The sequence below is a fragment of the Pelophylax lessonae genome, assembly GCF_965119305.1.
Source record: "Pelophylax lessonae genome assembly, chromosome: 4".
Classification (NCBI taxonomy): domain Eukaryota; kingdom Metazoa; phylum Chordata; class Amphibia; order Anura; family Ranidae; genus Pelophylax; species Pelophylax lessonae.
In genome coordinates this window covers 163,308,420-163,330,551 of record NC_138771.1, presented here as the reverse complement: position 1 = coordinate 163,330,551, position 22,132 = coordinate 163,308,420, and the positions used below count along the sequence as shown (strand labels likewise).

At 43.7% G+C, this 22,132-nt stretch overlaps 1 protein-coding gene across 1 annotated transcript in view; it reads right to left on the bottom strand.

The window, feature by feature from the left end:
- Window positions 1-22,132, bottom strand: part of EXOC4 (exocyst complex component 4) — an 809,165-nt gene that overhangs the window by 661,484 nt on the left and 125,549 nt on the right. Inside the window, exons 5-7 of the mRNA XM_082254329.1 lie at window positions 21,847-21,953; window positions 11,946-12,189; window positions 1,610-1,787 (exon numbers count right to left, since the gene is read on the bottom strand). Coding sequence (XP_082110455.1) covers window positions 1,610-1,787; window positions 11,946-12,189; window positions 21,847-21,953 — 529 coding nt within the window. The remainder of the gene's footprint in view (window positions 1-1,609; window positions 1,788-11,945; window positions 12,190-21,846; window positions 21,954-22,132) is intronic.

The window sequence follows — 22,132 nt, the reverse complement described above, 5'->3', positions numbered from 1 at the left end:
ACAAGCCCAAGCCTGTTGACAAAGGCCCTTATACTGCATGACAATTTCATTCCTAGATCCTACTTATAATATGCAAGAGTACATGCCTATATTGGGTTACAAAATCTAACATCAACTGGCACATTTTCTAATATAGAGGGTGTGTGGTTTTACCAGCGCTATGGGTTTCAACACATAAATCTTAAGTTTTGGTGGTATAAGCTGCCGCCAACCTACCTCTGAGGTAGTGTGTAAGTGAAAAGTGTAAGTGTTGTTGGTGCTAGGCGCTACCGTGATATAAATAATAAAAATGGTAAAAGTAGTATAAAAAAGTGGTAAAAATACCAAGTGCAAGTAATATAAAACAAGTATAAAATCATATAGCCATATAGTTGTAAAGTGCACAGTGCGTTTTATTGTGGACCTATGAGGGCAAAGAGTGCCACAATATAAAACCATACAAAGTGCTAGTGCTGAAAATCAGGCAGTGCTAGTGCACTGAGTGCTCAATGATTAGTACCGTGCAGTGGAGGTGAGGTGCTATGCCCGTGGTCCTCCACTAGGCAAGAATGCTTACTGCACACTAGATTGGCGTGGGTGCATCCGGATGTTCCTGGTATCAGGTTCCCACTCTCTTTTGCCTCAGGTACTGCAATTAAAAGGTAGCCTCCATTGCGTAGTATGCTGAATATACACTGAAAAAGTGCTATAGCCACTCACAGTTCAAGAAGTTCACTATCAGCGTGCAGGGTCCGCTACACTGTATCGCTTCCGCGTTCCACAGGTCGGAACCACCGCCACCGGAAGTGACGTATTGACGCAATAAGCCACGCCCTACGTGTTTCATCACTACGACGTAATCTGGAGCATCCAGGTGACGTCGTAGTGACGAAACACGTAGGGAGTGGCTTATTGTGTCAATACGTCACTTCCGGTGGTGGTGGTTCCGACCTGTGGAACGCGGAAGCGATGCAGTGTGGCGGACCCTGCACGCTGATAGTGAACTTCTTGAACTTTGAGTGGCTATAGCACTTTTTCAGTGTATATTCAGCATACTACGCAATGGAGGCTACCTTTTAATTGCAGTACCTGAGGCAAAAGAGTGGGAACCTGGTACCAGGAATATCCGGATGCACCCACGCCAATCTAGTGTGTGGTAATCATTCTTGCCTAGTGGGGGACCACGGGCATAGCACCTCACCTCCACTGCACGGTACTAATCATTGAGCACTCAGTGCACTAGCACTGCCTGAATTGCAGCACTAGCACTTTGTATGGTTTTATATTGTGGCACTCTTTGCCCTCATAGGTCCACAATAAAACGCACTGTGCACTTTACAACTATATGGCTATATGATTTTATGATACTTGTTTTATATTACTTGCACTTGGTATTTTTCCCACTTTTTTATACTACTTTTACCATTTTTATTATTTATATCGTGGTAGCGCCTAGCACCAACAACACTTGCACTTTTTCATTTTCTAATATAGGCTAGCTGTCTGAAACCTAAAGTTGCCATCACCTATGCAACAAATGAACATAGCAAAGCTCTAAAAAAAGAGGGACCCATATAAGTAGACACAGCAAAATACTGTTGTTTTATATCTGTTATGATAAAAGTTTTACCTGGATAACAGTCTGTATCTTTACCCAGACGTCAGCCATGTCATATAGCTTAATGTCGCCATCGTGTTGACTTGAGGGAGAAGCCACGGTCTGCTGCAGATGGCCTAAAACAACTGAGTGTGCAGCGGCCACAGCATTAAACTTGTCAAAAAGCAGCTCGAGAAGTTCCAAAAGAAGCCTAGGGAAGGAGCCATTACAAAAACATTAGAATTACAGCTAAACGTCTAGATAAACCGCTACTGTTTTCCATCTCTCCCTATCTGCAGCAGCTACAGTAGAAGAGGAGGCAATAGAGGGTAAATACAGTTACGTAAAGCAAACTCTTAAAATTTGTTCATCAAATTTAAATTTACATATCCATAATATAATTAATAGAAAGAAGCATTAGAGAAGTATAGAAAAGCTATAGAGTTGAGATGTGAAAAACAAGTCATACAGGCCACTACTGAATTTACAAACTCATTGAATGACAACAGCCTAAAGGCTTCTCATCTTTACTTTGTTAGTTGGAGTGGGTGATCTGATTGGAAATGACTGGTACTCCTCAACTCAGTCACCAAGAGCAAAAAAGTGTTCATGACCAAAAGCTCCACTACCATTGTATTTTTAAATCAGATGAGTATATGTCAAGAGCAGTTATTGTACAATCCCCTCTTTTTCTCTTTAGCTACCAAAAGTGAAGGCTCAATCTTTGTTTAAATTTCTATCTACTCCTATTCTAAAAAAATCAGGCAGCTTAGCAGTGCTTCAAATACTACTAAATGAAATGTCCTGCTTTCTTGTAAATATAAATGGCTCCCTCATGTGACTTAAAGCTTATGTGCAGCCAAAATCAAAAAAAGAAAAATAAGCACACGGGACATGCCTTAAATCAGTAGGATGTGTCCCTTATACTGATTGCTCTGAGTTAGTAGTAATCTTCCTTCATCCTGCTCCCCTCTCCCTTGCAATCTTCTGGTGTGGTGGGGGTAAATACAACTAAAGGGCTGTCACAGGCTCTGATCAAGAAATCCTGACTATGCTCAACTTTTGCGCCCAGCTCCGTCGTTCATAGAAGCCGTACTACAGCTTTTATGAATGAAAACAGGACCTCAACGTGGTGGATGGGTAGATAGATGACCAATAGCCCCGAAACCTTCATTCACAGATTGCGTTCCATTCACAGAAGCTGTAGTACCGATTCTACAAATGGCAGAGCTGGGTGGAAAAGGGGAGCCTGTGACAGCACTTTAGTTGTAATAGCCCCTGCTGCACTGGAATCAACACAACGGACACATATTTCTGACTGGAAGTTAGGTCAATTGCGCTAATTTTTTCTGTCTTTTCATTTTGGATGCAATGCCAGCTGAGATCACATCATCTTTGACTACCAATAAGCGATACGTTTCAGATCATTAGAGGCAACAACATATGTTTTGGGCTGTAAGGCCCAAAGTTGAACAGATAAGTCCTAATTTCAAAATAAAAATAAAAAGAGAGACAGCTCTCCGTTAGCAATAGGGGTTATTCTTCATAGATGTGAAAAAGATGGGAGTATCACAGATCTAATTTAAGTTCAATACATCTTCATTGCAAAAGACAAACAATTTGGATAAAAATCCTAATTTTTTAGGACTTTTCTAGGACTACATTACAAGACACAGGATATTCACTCTGAAACATTGGGTTCATACTGCCATCTTCAGGAGATATGGACACAGACAAAGCTAAGCTGTAAGGACAGTCCAGTATAACCTCTCCAGCTCCCAGCATGCTTCAGTTTAGTAGCAAGCAATGATAGAAGTGGATCAAAAAATAGAAGGGAGGGACCTGTGTCCCATACTGTTTTCCAAGAAAAAGACTTTACAGGTAAGAAAAGAATAGTAGATTTTTCATTGTAAATTGTGGAATACAGGATAGTATTCTGAAACACTGAGAAGTCCAAAAGCAGTCAAACCGGCACACAAAAAAAAAAAAAAAAAACAGGTTAACAAGGGCAGCTCAAGGTAGCTTACAGCACCATCTTAAGAACCTTATGAATTAAGTTGGTGTCAGCTGAGGCCTGAACATTCTTAACAAAAGACGTGTGAACAAGAGCCTTACAAATCTAAGCAACACATGCCTGATGCTTAAAAAAAAAAAAAAAGGGGGTCCTGGACTGCTCTGAAATGTTGCCACGGTGTGCCAGCTGGCATTTGTTGCAGCACCCATTACTTTTGAGCCTATTCCAGGGACGTGTGATGGGTAAATGGACGATTGGAAAGAAAAGAGCCACTGAGCCTCAAAACCAGCTTGACCTTCAGTAGCACAAGAAAGGTTCTTTAGAGGTTTAGCTTCCAAATTAGCAACTCACCTTGCAGAAGTGATTATGCTAAAAAGGCAACCCTGTAAGGCTAGACAGGGGAATAGGTTCAAAGGGCAATCTTTAAATAGCAGACAGAACCAGGTTAAATATCCAACAATGTCACTGGGGAACGCATAAGAAGAACTGTGTCAGCGGCACCCTTTACAATGGTCTTCACTATACAGTGAGAGGCAAGTCGTCTGTAAAAAAAACAAACAAGGCCAAGATTTGATGGTACTCAAGGCCAAACATTGCTCCAGGCCAGAATGAAGAAAAGGCAGGATTTGTCTGTTTTGGTTTGGTCTATTTAGGTAACTTTGCATTATAAGAAAGAAAGCCAAGCCATCAGCAGTGTATACGGTTGAGAATCTTTAGAGCCGGTTTAGGGCACACGACACCATTACCTGTGAGGACAGTAAACCGTTTGAAATTAAAACCTTGGAACCACTTCCCCTAGATACTATGGTTATGACTTCTTGGGAGAGGAACTGTTCCAGAGAAGCGCAGAGGTCTGTCAACCTTTGTGGAATCGTTGGCAAATTTTACATGTAGTGGGATGAAGACAAGGGCTTAAATTCTAGTTTGTAGCCCCCTAAGACAACCTTTTAGACCCAAGTGTCTTTAATCTCCTGGGACCAGAGAGCTTTGAAGGTCAAAAGATATCCCCTCACTTTTACAAGTGGGGGCTGCCTCTCACTGTGAGGACGACTTGCTTACAGACTTGGTGGATTTGGGGGCCCAGGACTTATGGTGGACCCAGGTTCCAGGCTTGGCCTCAGAAGCCTGAGATAAATGAAAGAGGTTATTTTTTATTACAGGAACAGAGACTTTATCCCCTGGAGTTTTTGTCCTCTTTTTCTGAGGCAAATGGGTACCCTTTGGCAGATCGTACCTACCAGCCCATCAACACAATAGCACAAGGCCACAGACAGCAGCTTCAAATGTTGAAGGACAAAAGGATCTGCCAGTATAGAACCAGGATCTCGAGATATGACCTTGACCAGATTGCGAGAGTTTGGTAGATGGAGGTCATCACAACAGCGGGTTGCATGGCAGGGCCTTCAATGGAGAACAAAGAGCTTCCAATCATGCATCCACAGTGTTCTAGAACACAGGGATACCCTTCACAAGAACAGCAAAGTTCTTGTTGAGACAAGAAATGACTGGGTTCACAGCAAACTTTTTGGTAAAATGCTCTTTAACAGCATAATGTTTAGCAAAACATTTGTGAAGAAGGAAGACTTTCTCAAGCATTTATCATATAAGAACAGCTGTAAAGCAAGTATACAGGGAAGGTTTTATCAAGCCAAAGCATGTTTAGAGAGTCCAGGCTGGCGACCTTTGGCAAAGATGATGAAGGCTGCTCTAAGTAAAGGCAAGTCCTCAGAATCCATCAAAGCACCATCCTCATCCCCCACATCTGAAGAAGAAATTGTTATTTAAGGAAGACCAGAAACAGCATCTAGGGGAGAGGTAAAGGGGGGCCGCATGTGGTCCCTTTGGGCTCAGAACTACATAAAGGCTGAAAGCTGGCTCATAAATTAAGACATGATAGCATAAAACTCCTTCCATTACGAACAAGAGGAATGAGCCACCCCAGAAGGGTACCCACTGAGGACAGCAGGAAGATCTAGGAAAACGCTGGTGTCTGTGTGTGCTGGCAAGACCCCCAGGGCCATTACCCTCTTCCTCTGAACCTCTAAACTACCATCATATAGCTGTGAAGGAACTCCCCAAGGGGTTCTCACAATAAACTGCCGGGCAGGAGGGGGTAATGCTGCCTGTGATCATCCCTGAACAGGGAGTCCATAAAAAAATCCCAGAGGATCAATCAGAGAGGGCACCCAGATAAAAGCATGGAGACAAAAAATTACCTGAGATCCAAACAGAATGATCTTCTACCACCAGCCATATATGATTGAATGTGTTATAGTCAACGACCTGCTGTTAAACTGCTAGAAGAGCAAAACTTTAAAATGGCAAGAGCCCTTACCGCAGCGGTCTTCAATCCTGAGGTCCCCCCTCAGGCAGATAAGATGTTAGGGAGTAGTCCTAAGCAGCAATCTTCTTCACATATTTAGCGGGCATACCCCCAAGGGGTTCTCAGGGACTGGGTTCTACCCAATGGGTGGACCTCAGCCCTGGACCTGTTGAGCACACTGTGGCTAGCTAAACACATTGTACTACAAGCTTAGGTAAGTATCAAGTGCATAATTCAATGTCCAGAGGGCCACATTACAGGCTGGTTATGCATTTTTTTCCTGGCAGGGTCTGGGTACAGTACCCAGTGAAATTCGGAGATGTAACTGATCCGGATACTGAAAACACGAGTCCCGGTGGCTATGCAGCAACAGAAGAATCTTGATAGAAAAAGCGTATTAATAAAAAGTAAAAAAAAAAAGGATTGGCCAAGAGACAGAGACTAGATGTCTTTTAGCAGGACATTAGCAAAAAAAATAGAAGCATGCTGGGATCAAGAGGGAGTATACTGGGTTGTCCTCACAGTTTTGCTTTGCCAGTATCCAATTCTCCTAAACCCAACAGCTTAACCCAGTGATTCAGAAAAACGGAATTTTTGGAAAATCTTACCTGTAAAATTCCTTTCTCTGAGTCCTCCGACAGTCGCCGCCTCTTCATATTCGTCACATATGGGGTATTAGACTTTGCTCCGAAGGAGTAGCTAGGCAACAGAATATGTTAACATTAAAGCTTTTAACATATCCCACCCTCAAGGGGTGGTCCCCTCAGTCAATACCCTCTTACTTCCTGCAACCATATCTCAGTTTCAGTGGAATAGCAGTAGAGTATACAACCAAAACCCCAAAAGAGGGGCGGGGGCGGCGACTGTTGGAGGACTCAGAGAAAGGAATTTTACAGGTAACATTTTACAAAAATTCCGTTTTCTCTTACGTCCTCCGACAGTCGCCGCCTCTTCATATTCGTCACATATGGGGACGTCCCAAAGCAGTGCAAACATGAGGGGTGGGAAACGCATCCGCGCCGAAAGGCAACGCAGTCTCCGCATCAAAGAAAGGAACCTTACCAAAGGAAGGAACCCAGCTGGGCTACAGGAAAAAATAATTGCTCAACAGGAGCAACAACCCAGGAAAAGACAAAGAACCAGGGGATAAAAAACTTATCCCAACAGCCAGAGGTCCCCAACAAGGGACCCTAGGGAATTGCCGCACTAAGAACCTTGCGGCAAAAGGAAGCATCCGCCGATGCCTGAACATCTACTTTGTAGAATTTTGTGAAAGTGTGCACGGTCGACCAGGTCGCCCCCTTACACACCTGGGCTACAGAAGCCCCATGACGACAGGCCCAAGACGTACTCAGAGATCTAGTAGAGTGCGCCTTCACAGGCACAGGGGGAACCTTCCCCTGCAAGGCATAGGCCTGTTCAATGGTCTGCCTGATCCATTTGGCGATGGTAGAGGCCGACGCCGCCATGCCCTTTCCGAGGACCCTCTGGAAGAACAAACAAGGAGTCCGTCTTTCGAAAAGACTCAGTCGATTTAAGGTAAACCCTTATCGCCCGAACAACATCCAAAGAATGTAGCCTCACCTCCTGTGGATGTTTAGGCTTCGCGCAGAGCGAAGGCAAGACAATATCCTCATTAAGATGGAATTCCGAAACTCGCTTCGGAAGAAAAGAAGGATTAGGTCGCAAGACCACCTTATCCAAATGAACAACCAGAGACGGAGACTTGCAGGACAAAGCCGCCAGCTCTGACACTCTGCGAGCCGAAGTGATCGCAACCAAAAAGGCGACCTTTTTGGACAACATAGACAACGAGATCTCCCTGATCTGTTCAAAAGGAGCACGTTGTAACACAGATAAGACGAGATTCAAGTCCCAAGGGGGCAGAGGATCCCTCCTAGGAGGAACCAGATGCCGCACTCCCTGAACAAAAGTGCCAACCAAGGAGTTGGAAGCCACGGGACGTTGAAACAGAATGGCCAGCGCAGACACCTGACCCTTTATCGTAGCCAGCGCCAAACGCTGATCGACACCTGTTTGAAGGAAGGACAGCACTCGGGAAACTGAGTACGTGCGGGGTGAAAACCCCCTGGACTCACACCAGGCAAAATAGGCCTTCCAAGTACGGTGGTAAACCTTCCCCGAGGAAGACTTCCTCGCGTTGATCAAGGTATGAACGACCTCCGGGGAGAGACCCTTCTCCTTCAGGACCTCGGTCTCAACAGCCAGGCCGTCAAAGCCAGCGACTGTAAAGCAGGATGGTATATCGGCCCTTGAGACAGGAGATCTTCTCTAAGAGGTAGACGCCACGGGGCGTCGACCGCCAGATTCACGAGGTCTGCGTACCAGGACCGGCGAGGCCAGTCCGGCGCCACAAGAATCACCGTGCTGCGTTCCGATTGTAACCTGCGAAGGAACCTGGACAGCAACTGAATCGGTGGAAACGCGTACATCAGCTTGTACTGATGCCACGGGGCCACTAACGCGTCCGACGCGTCTGCCCGAGGGTCGCGCGTCCTTGCCACGAACCTCCTCACCTTGTTGTTGAGACGAGACGTGAACAGGTCCACATCTGGAAGACCCCACTTCGCGCACAACATCTGGAAGACAGCCGGGTGGAGAGACCATTCCCCCTGATCCAGGGTCTGGCGACTCAGATAGTCCGCCTGCCAGTTCTCCACCCCCGGAATGTGCACCGCCGTTATCGCCGGGACATGAGTCTCGGCCCAAGTCAGAATGTCGGCCACTTCTCGAGCCGCTCGGGCACTCCTGGTGCCCCCTTGGTGGCTGATGTAGGCCACCGCCGTGGCATTGTCCATCTGCACCTGAACCGGGCAGCCCTGCAGCCGGTCCGTCCAGCGATGAAGACAGAGATTTATCGCACGCAATTCCAGAATGTTGATCGGAAGGGAGGACTCCCCCTCCGACCAAGTTCCCTGGGCGGACAGAACGCCCAGAACACCACCCCAGCCCGACAGGCTGGCATCCGTGGTGATCACCGTCCACGAGATAGGACGAAACGACTTGCCCCCGGACACCATCGGGGACTGGAGCCACCACAGAAGGTCCCTTCTGGTGCGATGACTCAACGAGATTTGAAGATCCAGAGATTGAGGTCGCCCATCCCACATGGACAGGATCTCCGCTTGGAGACCCCGCGTGTGAAACTGGGCGAAGGGAATCGTCTCGAAGGCCGAGACCATCAATCCCAGACATCTCATGCACGTCCGCAGAGACGAGAGCGGAACGTCCCGGAGGGACCTGACTTCCTCCTGAAGAGTTCTGAGTTTGTCTTCCGGCAGGAAGACCTTCGCCTGCACCGAGTCCAGGATCATTCCCAGGTAGGGAAGACGAACCGACGGACTCAGTGTCGACTTTGGAAAATTTATCGTCCAACCAAACTCCTGCAGAGTTTGCATCGTGACAGACAGGTCTCCTCCAGACCCTGGCTGGTCGCAGACCGAACCAGAATGTCGTCCAGATACCCCAGGACAGAAATGCCCTGGGCTCTCAATAATGCCAGAACCGGTGCAAGCACCTTGGTGAAAACCCGCGGAGCCGAGGCGAGACCAAAAGGCAACGCCACAAACTGGTAGTGATCCTCCGCAATGGCGAATCGAAGGTACCGCTGGTGACCCTCGAAAATGGGGATGTGAAGATACGCATCCTTCAAATTGATGGAGGCCATGAATTCCCCCGGAACCAGGGCAGCCACCACCGACCGCAGGGATTCCATGCGGAACTTGCGAACCCGCACAGAGCGGTTCAGAGCCTTCAAGTCCAGAATTGGACGAACCTTGCCCTCCTTCCTGGGCACGGTGAACAGATTGGAATAAAACCCCCGAAATCTGTCCCGATGAGGCACCGGAACCACCACTCCCTGAGCCCTCAGGTCCCGCACCGCCAGGTGCAGGTCCCGTAAACGCTCCGGAGACAGCTGAAGATTTGAGGGAAAAAATCTGCTCTCCGGCCGAGAGAGAAACTCGATCTTGTAACCAGATCGAACGATCTCCTGAACCCATCTGTCCCGCACGCGGGCCAACCAGGGTAGAAGAAAACCGAGCAAGCGTCCCCCCACCCCAAAACTGGGTGAGGGCGCCCCTTCAGGCCGCACTGTTATGGGCTGCGGATCCGGACTGACCGGACTTCTGTTTCCCAGACCAGAGCTTCTTTTGAGAGCCTTGACCTTTGAACGGTTTGCCCTTGTAGTGCGACCGAAAGGCACGAAAGGACCCCTGAGGGGGCCGAAAATTAGCATGCTTCTTCCCAGAAGCCTCCTTAGCCTTGGGGAAATGGGGCAAGAGAGTGCTCTTACCTCCGGTGATCCCCTTAATCAACACATCCAAGGACTCCCCAAAAAGGCGAGACCCATCATAAGGCAGATTGGCTAAGGTCTTACGTGAAGATTGGTCCACCGACCAACATTTCAACCAAACCAGGCGGCGAGACAACACCGCCACGCTGTGCACACGTGCAGCCAATGGGACTAAGTCCAAGTCCGCATCACACAGATACATGACACCCTGGTGGATTTGATCCACCATATCCAGGGTCGCCGGCGAGGCCGAATCGGCCACTAGGACGCGCCTAAGCATCTGCGTCCAACTTGCGACAGCCTGGGCCGCCATGAGAGAGGCAAACAAAGCCTTAAGCATAGAACCCGTAATAGAGTAAGTATGACGGGCAAGAGACTCCAATCTCCTATCCGTGGCATCACGGAACACCGGGTGAATCCTCTGCAGGAATCGCAGTAGATTTGTTTAAAACCGCAATTGCGTGATCCACCGGGGGTGGCACACACCACCGTTCATCAGTGGAAGGCGAGAAAGGATAACGCAGCTTGAACCTACTTGGCACAGCAAAAGGTTTGCGTAGATTGCGCCATTGTTCCTTAACAGCGCGCTGAAAATCATCATTGCAGGGAAAAACCTGCGGCGTCCTGCGTTTTCTCTGCGTCCCATAAGCCGCCAAGGCAGCGGGGGGACACACTTCATCCTGCAAACGCAGCGTTTGTTTTATGGAAGCAATCAATTCATCCATGATTGCAAGCTCTTCAGGCGAGCCAGGGGGAGAATTATCAACCCCTTCAACTTCAGCCTCCACCTCGGACCCCACTAGATCCAGGGAGGAGCGGGACCCCGATAAGGAGACCCCCGCCATAACAGCCCCATCACCTTCACCCTCAGACTCAGAGGAAAGAGAAACTCTGGGTCTCTTGGTAGATTGAGCAGCCACCAGCATCTGCACCTGAGCAGCAAGGCCAGCCACAATAGTGGCTAAATCCCCCCCTGGGGGGGGGAAACAGCGGTCCCCTGGCTATCCACCAAGGCGGTAGGAAATTTGCCCTCCTGAGAATCCATTGCCCCAATATCAAAATGCCGGATAATAAAGGGTTAACTGCCCCCTTTAACAAGCGCGGCGAGCGCAGCCCACCGCACCACACACAAGCACAATGAGACCCCCACAGGGACAATAAAACTGACACAGGCAATGGATAAGAAGGATATAACCTGAGGAGACCCTCGCCGCTGCTGCTGCCTTGACCAGGAGAAGAGGAAGTGATGTGACCAGGGTGCTCTATTAATGAGATATGGTTGCAGGAAGTAGGAGGGTATTGACTGAGGGGACCACCCCTTGAGGGTGGGATATGTTAAAAGCTTTAATGTTAACATATTCTGTTGCCTAGCTACTCCTTCGGAGCAAAGTCTAATACCCCATATGTGACGAATATGAAGAGGCGGCGACTGTCGGAGGACGTAAGAGAAACTAGTTTGTGTCCTGTATAATATGAAAATATGTAAATTAAGAAAATAAAGATGAGCATGCATTAGGGTACTACATAATCAAGCTCATGTGTTCTTGGAAGTTTTGTGTATTGTACTGGTATCTTTTATTTCATTGTGCCCATTTCCTTTCTATTCCGGCAAAAAGATTGGTTATTTAAGCATCACTAGCACAAAAATGCCAGATGTGCATAAAGTTCATGAGCACATGCCATGAATTTAAAGTTATACATCTGCATGTTTTCATACCTTGGTTGATTTTCTTGAGTCACATTTTCCCCTCTTTGATAGCCATTATCTGCCACTTGCGTGGTAGAGCGTTTTACGATTTGCTTTAGTTCCTGCTCCAGGCGTTCTTTTATGGCTTTCACAGTCTCTGGTATCTTTTTCAGCTTCGCCAGACCTTTGATTAGAATTCCCATAAACACAATGCTGTTCTCCTCAGGGTCAGAATCGGGATCTTCTTTAATCTCTTGAAGACTCAGCTCCTTCACTAGGAAAAAGGAGTCAACCAACGAATTGCAACATGTTAAATTGTCTCCACATCTTGCTGACAATTTGACAACTAGTGGTATTCAAAGCCCTTTTTGAGCTGTGCAGGCCTTGTACAGCCGGCAAGCATCAATATGCTATAGCAAGACTCGCTAACCAGTGCACCTGGGTACGCACTTAGTGTATCTGCCATCTAACGGTTAAAATAGGTTTTAAAAGTAATTTTTATGGAGATAATTGGAAAATCAACTAACTTGTGACTGATAAAAACAATATCAATAATTATTTTGCTCAAAGTTAATTAATTAACCTGTAATTAAAGCAGTCCTAAAGGCACTACTCATTTTTCCAAAATAAACATTGTTTACTTATCTGCTTTGTGCAAAGGTATTAAAAAGAGCTACTCCGTACCTCCTTTTCTGGTGTCCCCTGCCAGCACTCTCTGCTCCTCCTCTACTGTGAGTGTCCCCACAGCAAGCCTGCTGCTATAGGGCCAAGCACGCATGCTCCCGAGCCAGGCAAAAGCCAATGGCTCTCTGCTGCCTGTGTGTCCTGTGAGGGCAGGGATGGAGGAGAGTGTCGCTGCAGACAGGCACAGTGCTGGATCAATAAAATACAATAGAAAACTCACATAAGTATCTATGGGGGGGGGGGGTCTTCTTGACTTTAGAAAGAACCACTTCAAACTTTTAACTAACAGAATACACATAGTAAAACATATATTAAATCTGTTCATCAGTATCCCAATCCAAATAAGATGGCCAAAAGCAAAAGTAGACAATGTCTACTCTGTAAACTTTTTTTCAACAGAGCAAGTCTTCCTGCAAATGTATCAGTAAACATGTTAAGATAAGCCATTTAACACAGATAGGGGTTCTTACAATCATCAGATTTTATTAATTCATCTAAAATCTTTATTAGAAAAGAAAAAAAAAATGTTTGCTGTAACTGTTATGCCCCATACACACGTGCAGATTATCTGCAGACTTTTGTCTGCAGACTTACCAAAACCATATAATATGAGGTCAAACCTAAACACTTTCAATTTGTATGCAATCCGGCAGGCCCTTGCACTACATAGAAAAGGTAAGTCTGCAGATAATCTGCACGTGTGTATGGGGCATTAGTGTAACAGCAATGTGAGCTTTAGTTTGGCTTTGATTTGTTAGTGTATTTAACTAGGTGCCACCCAAGCCAATTCTGACACGTATCTCCTACATCATAATTTTTTCTAGAAAATGACTCAGAACCCCAAGAGTCTATATATATTTTTTTAGCAGAGACCCTAGACCCTAGAGAATAAAATGGCGGTCGTTGCAATTTTTAATGTTACACTGTATTTGCGCAGCAATTTTTCAAACAGGATTCTTCTGAAAAGAAAAAAAACAAAAAAAAAAAAAAACACTTCCTTATTTAAAAAAAAAAAAAAAAAACACTTCCTTATTTAAAAAAACAAAAACAAAAAACACAATATGGACCCCAATTTTTTTTGTACAATGTGAAAGATGATGTCACCTAACGTGTCACACTTTAAAATTGCGCACACTCGTGGAATGATACCAAACTTCGGTAACTAAAAATCTCCATAGGCTACACTAAAAATGTTTACAGGTTACTACTTTAAAGTTAGAGGTCTGAGGCTAGAAATATTGCTCTTGCTTTAACGATCGCAGTGACCCTTCATGTGTGGTTTGAATGCAGTTTACATATGTGGGTGCGACCTACGTATGCGTTCGCTTCTGCGTGCGAGCACGAAGAGACGAGGGCACTTTCAAAATTTTATATTTATTGTTTATTTAAATTTTAATACTTTCCCTTTAATTTCCTGATCACTTTTATTCCTATTACAAGGAATGTAAACATCCCTTGTAATAAGAATAGGGCATGTCGGGTCCTCTTTACAAAAAGATCTGGGGTTTATAGTTTCCTAAATCTCTCCTCTATGCCGGAAAACCTGAGATAAAAATAAATAAAAATAAAAAAAATCGATCTCAGGCTTTCTAGCAAAAAAAAACCCAACAAAAAACAAAAAAACGGCAGTATTTACATCTGCCAGTGCAAGAAGTGAAGTCATGAGGTTGCTTTCGACCCCCGAGGTTCATAGAGATGGCAGGGGAGCATCATGTCTATGGCCAACTCTATGGTAAACCGCCGCCGGATTAATAATAAAATCTGCTAGTACATCCAACACTCCCCTTCCCCACCCGAAATTACCAATGCTGCTGTCGGTTGTGCCTCTGTGCCCCTTAATTCAGAGTGAGGGGGCACACTAACATAGGAGGTGTGTTACTGCCCAGATCACCAAGTGAAAACTCAGGTTGGTGTCCCTCCCTTCTACATCCACCTCACAGGGGGTAGAGGCGGGAAAAGAAGTCCAGGAACCCCTTCAGTTTTTTGTGTGCTGGCCCTGCGTCATTTCTGGCCTGTTGGCCAATACACTGTACCCTCCTAGAGGGGTTTCACTAAGCCGGCAAAAAATCATAGAAACTTCTGGGTCCTGTACGCAATGACGTCACGGGGAAGGTTCTGCCCTACTAATTTCATCATAAACAGAAGTTTTCACGGGGCAAATCTGCATGTTGTTTTAATACAGTTAAGTGCGGTTTTTAGGATAAATAAAAGGTATTGAAGATATCTACACTATGAGGCGTGTTTACAAGGTTATTATTGCTTGTGCAGCTTTTACCATCTATTTGATAAGCAGTGGAGAGGAACTGCAGTGAGATTTGAAAGGAAAGCTGCTGATCTGTATGCATATAAAAAGCATACAGATCACTCTGAATAAGCGTTTTTTTTTTTTTATATTAATTTTCATTTCAATGTATACAAAACAAATCCAAAAACTCAAAATACTTCACATAATACAATAAACAATCTCATCCCCTTATCCTATCAACCTACCCTCCCCCTTTCTTCTACCTCTTATGGCCTATATTGTGCCTCTGACCTCTATATATATATATATATATATATATTTTTTTTTTTTTTTTTTTTTTTTTTTTAATCTGCCCATTTTCTCCCTCAGCCTGTTCCTCATTTCTACTGCCTAAATATTCCATGTTACATATATATATATATATATATATATATATATATATATATATATATATATATATATATGGTTCTATTGAACCAGTCTCTAAGAGTGGAACTTTCTGCCTCTAACCATTTTTTTGGGAATGCTCCTTTTGCTGCAATCATCAGGTTGGAAACAAGCGTGTTTTTATACTGTTTATATGGTTTGTCTGTTATGAAATAAGCACATCCATGGGTCGTCCAAAATATATCTTCTGGTGGTAATCAAGGATCTTAGGACAGTCCCACCAAATATGGTACATCAAGCCCCGTGCATTACAGCCCCTCCAACACAATTCCAATTTCTCTGGGTGGTATTTATGTGCTTTTACCGGCGTTATATACCATTTTGATATGTTTTTATAATTCATTTCAATTGTGTTCACATCTATCGTGTAACAGTGTACGGCTCTCAATATAGTATTCATTTTCTTTTTCCCATGTTTCTGTGAGTGGAGGTTTCCCCAGGCCTGCCATCTCTGTCAGAGATATACCATGTTTTATTTTTTATTAGTGGATTACAAAGTTTTTCCACTAGATTCAGATCCTTCACGCATTGGATAGTTTGTGGCAAGGATCTCACAGTGTTTTAACTGCAGATATCTCCATTCATTCAACATTAAGCTTCCTCCCCTAGTGTCAAGTTCATGATATGGCCTAATTTTTCCACCTTGTATTATATATTTTACCTGCATGTTTTTATCCAGTTCCCAAATTGGGTCTCATCTCACAGTGCAAAATATTTTGTACCATTTAATGATACTAAAGGAGAATTATATTCCCATTTGGCCTGTCTAAGTCATGTCCCATATTTTAAACACTACTCTCGTCCATTCGTGTGTATCTGCGTGTGTTTCCCTATACTTTGGTGGAATCCCAATACTCTTATTTGTGTTCTACTTAGTGTAGTTTCAATCTTAACCCATCTTTTGTCTGAATTTGTTTTTGTCCACTTTAACATACGTGAAATTATAACTGATATGATATATCTTTTAATATCTGGTGGCGATAGTCCACCCGGTGATTTAGCTCTACTGAGAGCCGTATACTGTATTCTAGGCTTTTTCCCCTGCCAAATACATTTTAGAAACATTGTTTTTATTATTCTAAAATACGCAACTAGAAATAGCAATTGGTAACATTTGAAATCTGTATAGGATTTTCGGTAGTATAATCATCTTGTGTTTATTCTCCCCAACCAAGAGAGTTGGGCGATTCTATAATTTTTTAATATCTGCTTTTATCTAATTTAGCATGGGTATATAATTGGCAAGATAGAGATTTTCTAATGATGGAGCCAAATTTATCCTAAAGGTATCTTCGCTTTGACTTTGCCCAAGAAAATGGGAATTCCCTCTGTAATGCCAATCCTTCTTTCCTACTTAGCCCGATATTAAGAATTTCAGATTTTATTGGGTTGATCTTAAAATTTGATAATTCCTCATATTTTTTTAACTCCATCACATTTGGGATGGCTATTCTAGGGTTAATGATAAAGAACAGTACGTCATCGGCGTATACTGCCACTTTATGTTCCTCCTGCCCAACCTTTACTCCTCCTATATCTACGTTATTCCTTATTGTCGGTAATAATGGTTCTAGTGATCGGACGAACAGCAGTGGCGAAAGGGGACACCCTTTTCTTGTCCTGTTACTCATTTGAAATTAGGGGGATAAATTACGGTTTACCTTTACCAATGCTGTTGGGTTCCTATACAATGCCCTAATCCATTGGATTATTCTCGAGCCAATGCCCAAGTCCTCTATTTTTCCCCAACCTGAACTCCCAGTCCACCCTGTCAAATGTTTTCTCAGCATCAATTGACAACAAAGAGGGCTGGGATATCCAGGTTTCTAGCATTGTGTAATAACAATAGTGTTCTGATCAGGTTATCTTTCCCCTCTCTCTTCCCTCTTGCATTTGGTTTTGTATCAGTATTTAACAATGTTATTGGTCTATATTTGGAGCATAGAGTTTTGTCTTTCCCTTGAGTATTACCGTAATATGAGCCTGTAATGATTCTAATCTAATTTCCCCGCTTTCTCCTATGCCATTCATGTAAGTACAAAGTATTGTCACTAGTATTCCCTGGAATCTTCTGTAGTACCGGGTAGTATACCCGTCCGGGCATGGGCTTTTACCAGTCGGTGAACTTTTTAGTGCCTCCATTATCTCCTTCTGTGAGATTAGTGTCTCTAGAGCTAATAGTTTATCAGCTGGTAATTTTGGCAATTTTGAATTCATTTATATATTTTTTTGTCCTTTGTTTTCTATTTTGCTCTACTTCATATGATTCCTTTTGCTGCACAGTGTATAAAGAGTCGTAGTAACTTTGGAAAGCTTTAGCTATATCGGTTGTTGAATATACCATATTCCCCCTAGGATCTTTTATTTTTCTATATAGTTATTTGACTTTTTATTTTTTAACATTCTTGCTAGGTATTTCTCTGGTTTATTTCCCCATTTGTATCTTTCCCTAGCAACTCTGTTAAAGTTGCGTCTAGTCTCTTCTTCCATTAGCTCCTTTAATTTATCTATTTTTATTACCAGAGCTTGTTGTATCCCACCCTCCAGGCTCTTTTTATGTGTCAGTTCCATCTCATGAATCTCTGTTATTAGTCTATTTATACTAAAAGTTATTTCCTTTTTTTTCTTGGAGCCTTTTGAAATAAGTAATCCTCTGATATAAGTTTTATGAGCCTCCCATACAGTGGCATCCGAGACATCTGGGGTTTCGTTACCTAAAAAATATTGTTCCAGTTCTTTCTCTATGCGGTTTCCTACTTCAACATCCTTGTATTAGATATTCATTAATCTTCCAAATATTTATCATTCTCTGCAATACTGGGACTTTTATTTCCATTATAACTGGAGCATGGTCAGATATAGTCATAGTTTCTATTGATGTTCTGCCTCTAAGAACCTGTGTTCTATTATAATATAGTCCAATCTTGAATAAATGGAGTGCACCGAGGAATGGAAGGATTAATATCTCTCCACAGGATGTTGTATTCTCCAAGCATCTAACAATTGGCATTGAAAGAGCTTATTCCTTACCATCCTAAGTTGACATGTTCCCATTGCCCGTGTACTCAACATACAGTCCAGAGACGGGTCTATGCAGAAGTTGATATCACCTGCTAGGATCAAATTGCCCTTTTTAAAAAGCATCATCTTATCTAATATTTTCTTCAAATATCCTCCTGGTTTTTGATTTGGGCAATACACATTTGCCAAAGTGCCATCTATTCCCAGCAGGTGACCCTTTAAGAAGATAAATCGGCCTTCTGGGTCAGCCAATCTTTCCTTTAGAGAGAACCTCACATCCTTCGAGAAACCCATTGCCACCCCCTTTGCTCTTTTAATTGTTGTATCTCTATAATACGAGACCGGGTAATATTTTGAGTATATTTTCACATTTGTGTCTTGTGCAATATATGTTTCTTGTAGAAATACTATACTGGCAAAATTTAATTTAAGCGCTTCCAATACCTTGTGTCTTTTAGTTGCCGTAATAAACTCTTTAACATATGTCAATTTTAGAGTTCATGTCATCTCTCCTTCCCCTCCCACCTCCTGAAATGTATAACCTCTCCTTCTCTCACACAGCCTAGGCCATTTGCGAGAACAGAGGCATCCTCTATTGATCCTCGGCGAGGGCTTAAACCTAAGTTTAGAAGGGGAGACATGGAGTCAGCAAAACATTGTTTTCCCTTTGATTCCCCCCACCCTCCACCTCCCTCATCCTCTCCCCTCCCCAAATTCTCCTCCCCCACCCCCACCCCGCCTCCGTGCTTGGCAGGATGTTGGTTTGACCATCTCATGGTCCTGGAGTAGATAAAAAGTTCACTAAGGCCCACCTTGCCCTACTACCCCTTTCCTCTGGGTGATGCTCTATCAATCAACAAGTGTGCCTCGTTTTCCTTATCTAGGAAAAATGATCTGAGCCCAGCAAGGTTACCATCCCATGTTTACATAATTTCTGACACTTTCCTTTTTTTTTAGACTCTCCCTGATCTGAGCCTTTTCCACATTACTCTGGAATCTTATGATAATGTCTCTAGGGGCATCTGCTGGTATGCCTGGTTTTCTAATCCGATGTACTCTCTAGACCTTTCACAGTTCCCTTTCTTCTCTTTCCAACAAAGGGTTAAATATTTTTCTCATTTTGTCTGTTAGGTCCTTAGCGTGCGTCGAATCGGGTAAACCCCAAGTTCTCAAATTTTTCCTCCTGTTCCTATTTTCCTGATCCTCCAAATTGCAAGCAAGATTTCCCTGTTCCATTTCTAAATCCTTCATTTCTCTTCTTAAATCTTTTATTGTCTGTATATAGCTGTCCTGCCTTTTTTTTTTTCTAAATTTTCCACTCACATTAATAGATGACCCAGATCCTTATGGATTATCAATTCTGTTTTTAAAGATTTCTCTAATACTGCGAATACTTTGTAGGCAATTGCTCACTAATTGCTCTACGTTGCGATTCCAAATCTACATCTGGTTCTTGATCTGATCTAAACTGCATTGTGGTGTCCAGGTTTAATGGCGACCTATTTTGCCTGCTTTTTTCTTTCATATCAGTTTGTTTTTGCGAGCTCCTCGCAATTTCTTTTGAGTTGGTTTGTCTGGGGTGTCTTCCTGTATCATATATTTCTTAATTGTTCCAGGGCTAGTACTCACTTTTGGCGACTTTACAGTCGCTCCTCCTCTTGCTGTTTTACCCTCTCATGTTGTGTTGTCCAATTTACCTAACCCCCGGAAACTCAAAAATCTTGAAAAGATCATGTGATCTTGATTACTCATACGCACAGACCTACACAGGCTTGACATATTTCATGTCAATAGGGATGCATGGCTGGATACGTCCCAGCATCATAAATCCATCGGGCGACAGATTCATTCTACTACTATTTTACAGATGACCTGTGTGTTTTTGACCTGACTCTGGAGATCCTCGTGGGATTTTCTGTCCGTGGAGCTCCTTTCTCACTGTCATTTGCCATACCACTGTGTATCTGGCTTACAAGTATTGATATTCCCCTTGGAAACAAATAGAAATATCAACATTTTGCTTTAAGTCTATCCTGTATAGATCTGACTTGATCAGCATATACTTTTTGCGGCCATAGTCAATTGAAGGCCTTTTTTTCATTCACCAAGGCCCATCCTTTTGGTCTCACGTTCTGGATTCCACAGAGGTCTTACATATCTGTCTGAGCTCTGGTGTTTTGTGGACCATTGAGAAAGGCATTTGGACCGAAACGCGTCTAGTCCGATCCAGACACCTCAGACCCTCCTGGTTCCAAGACGTATCTATGACCTTGTTTTTATCATATACTCTATATGTGATTATGTATAATCTATCTTTATTATATGTGTAATAAAATTTATATTTTCATACTCAAGTCCTGATTCTTGCCGTTTAAAGTCCCAATCCTCAGGGGTTATCTTTGTTCCATATTCATTAGGGATGTTGGCAAGATCCCAGGTTTAAAACACAGAGTTCGAATTTATCTTTTCTATGTGATCTAATAAAGTCTCAGGCAGTCACTTAAAGTCATATACCAAAGAAAAAAAAAAAAAAAAGGAGGGCAACAAGAAACAGGGACAGGAGGATTGGTCTCAACGCTGTATGTTGCTTGTAATGTCCGATACAAGGCTAGGGGCCTTCCAGACGTCTCTCCTAGTTTCCTGCCCATGCAGGCTCTCGTATGACCATAGGACTTTCTCCACAGCCTCAGCTGAGCATACTCCTCCTTCCTCCCCCCCCCCCCCCAGGCAATGCAGTGTACTCCTCTTCCTCTCGTGTACCCCGGGGCTGCTCTGGTCAAAGTGCAGACCTGCGGCGATCGCAGATGTCAGGCGCCAGATTGGAGGGGCCGGGGTGAGTCAAAACTGACCAGGAGCTGATGGATCAGGTGGGGCAGGCAATTTAACTCCTCAGCTGTTCGTCCTCAGCTAACACCACGACCGGTCACTGTGGTTGACAAGACTCCTTCAGTCCATTCAGGTGAGGGACCTCCACGAGCAAGGGTAGGGGACAGAAAGGACAGGACAAGGAGACCCACTACAGCATGGCGGTATGGCGCTGCTACTCCCAAGCAAGCTCTACATGCACACCATGTAAGCTCCTCCCCCCGATAACCCACTTACCACGCTCTTACAAAAGATTAGTCAGTCGGACCATAGATACAATGACCTGAATAAGGGGGTCTATTCATGTGGTAAGCTAACATTTTGATTTCACTGTGATGCGGGCTCACTGGTTATACTGAAGAGGGAAGATTTGTTATGCTCTTAAAGGGGACTGATCACTTCTAATTCATGCACTGTGGAATATTCTGAATTGTTTATTTCTTTATTTTTAACAATAAATATTTTTTGTGCACTTGATGTTTTTTTATACAGCAATACTTTTTTTCTACAAAAAAAAAAAAAAACAACCTGCATATACTCAACGACTTTGTGACTGACATTGACACTGAATGTTTGTAACTTTAAGATTTGCTGGCCATTATGGATGAGCATAATGGCTGATAAATGAGAAGCATCATGCTACCCATTATTGCCAACTTAAATACATACCAGATGAGCAGCCAGGAGTGCCAAACTGAGAATTTTCTAGAAATCTGGGTGGAGTCGACAAGTTTGTGACGTCAAGGAGAGGAGCTGAAGAATCTTTTGCAGTAGAGCTGCAAGAAACAAAAACAGGACGTGCAAGTTACACATTGTGTTTTCTTCTATATTGCATGGGAACAGTTAGCTTGAAAACAGGAAAGAAAGCTTTGGAATGCATACAAGGCAAACAGTCTACCCATTTGAGGCATTCAATTTCACCAGGTATTTAAATGGCTCAGCAGCTCAACTCAGA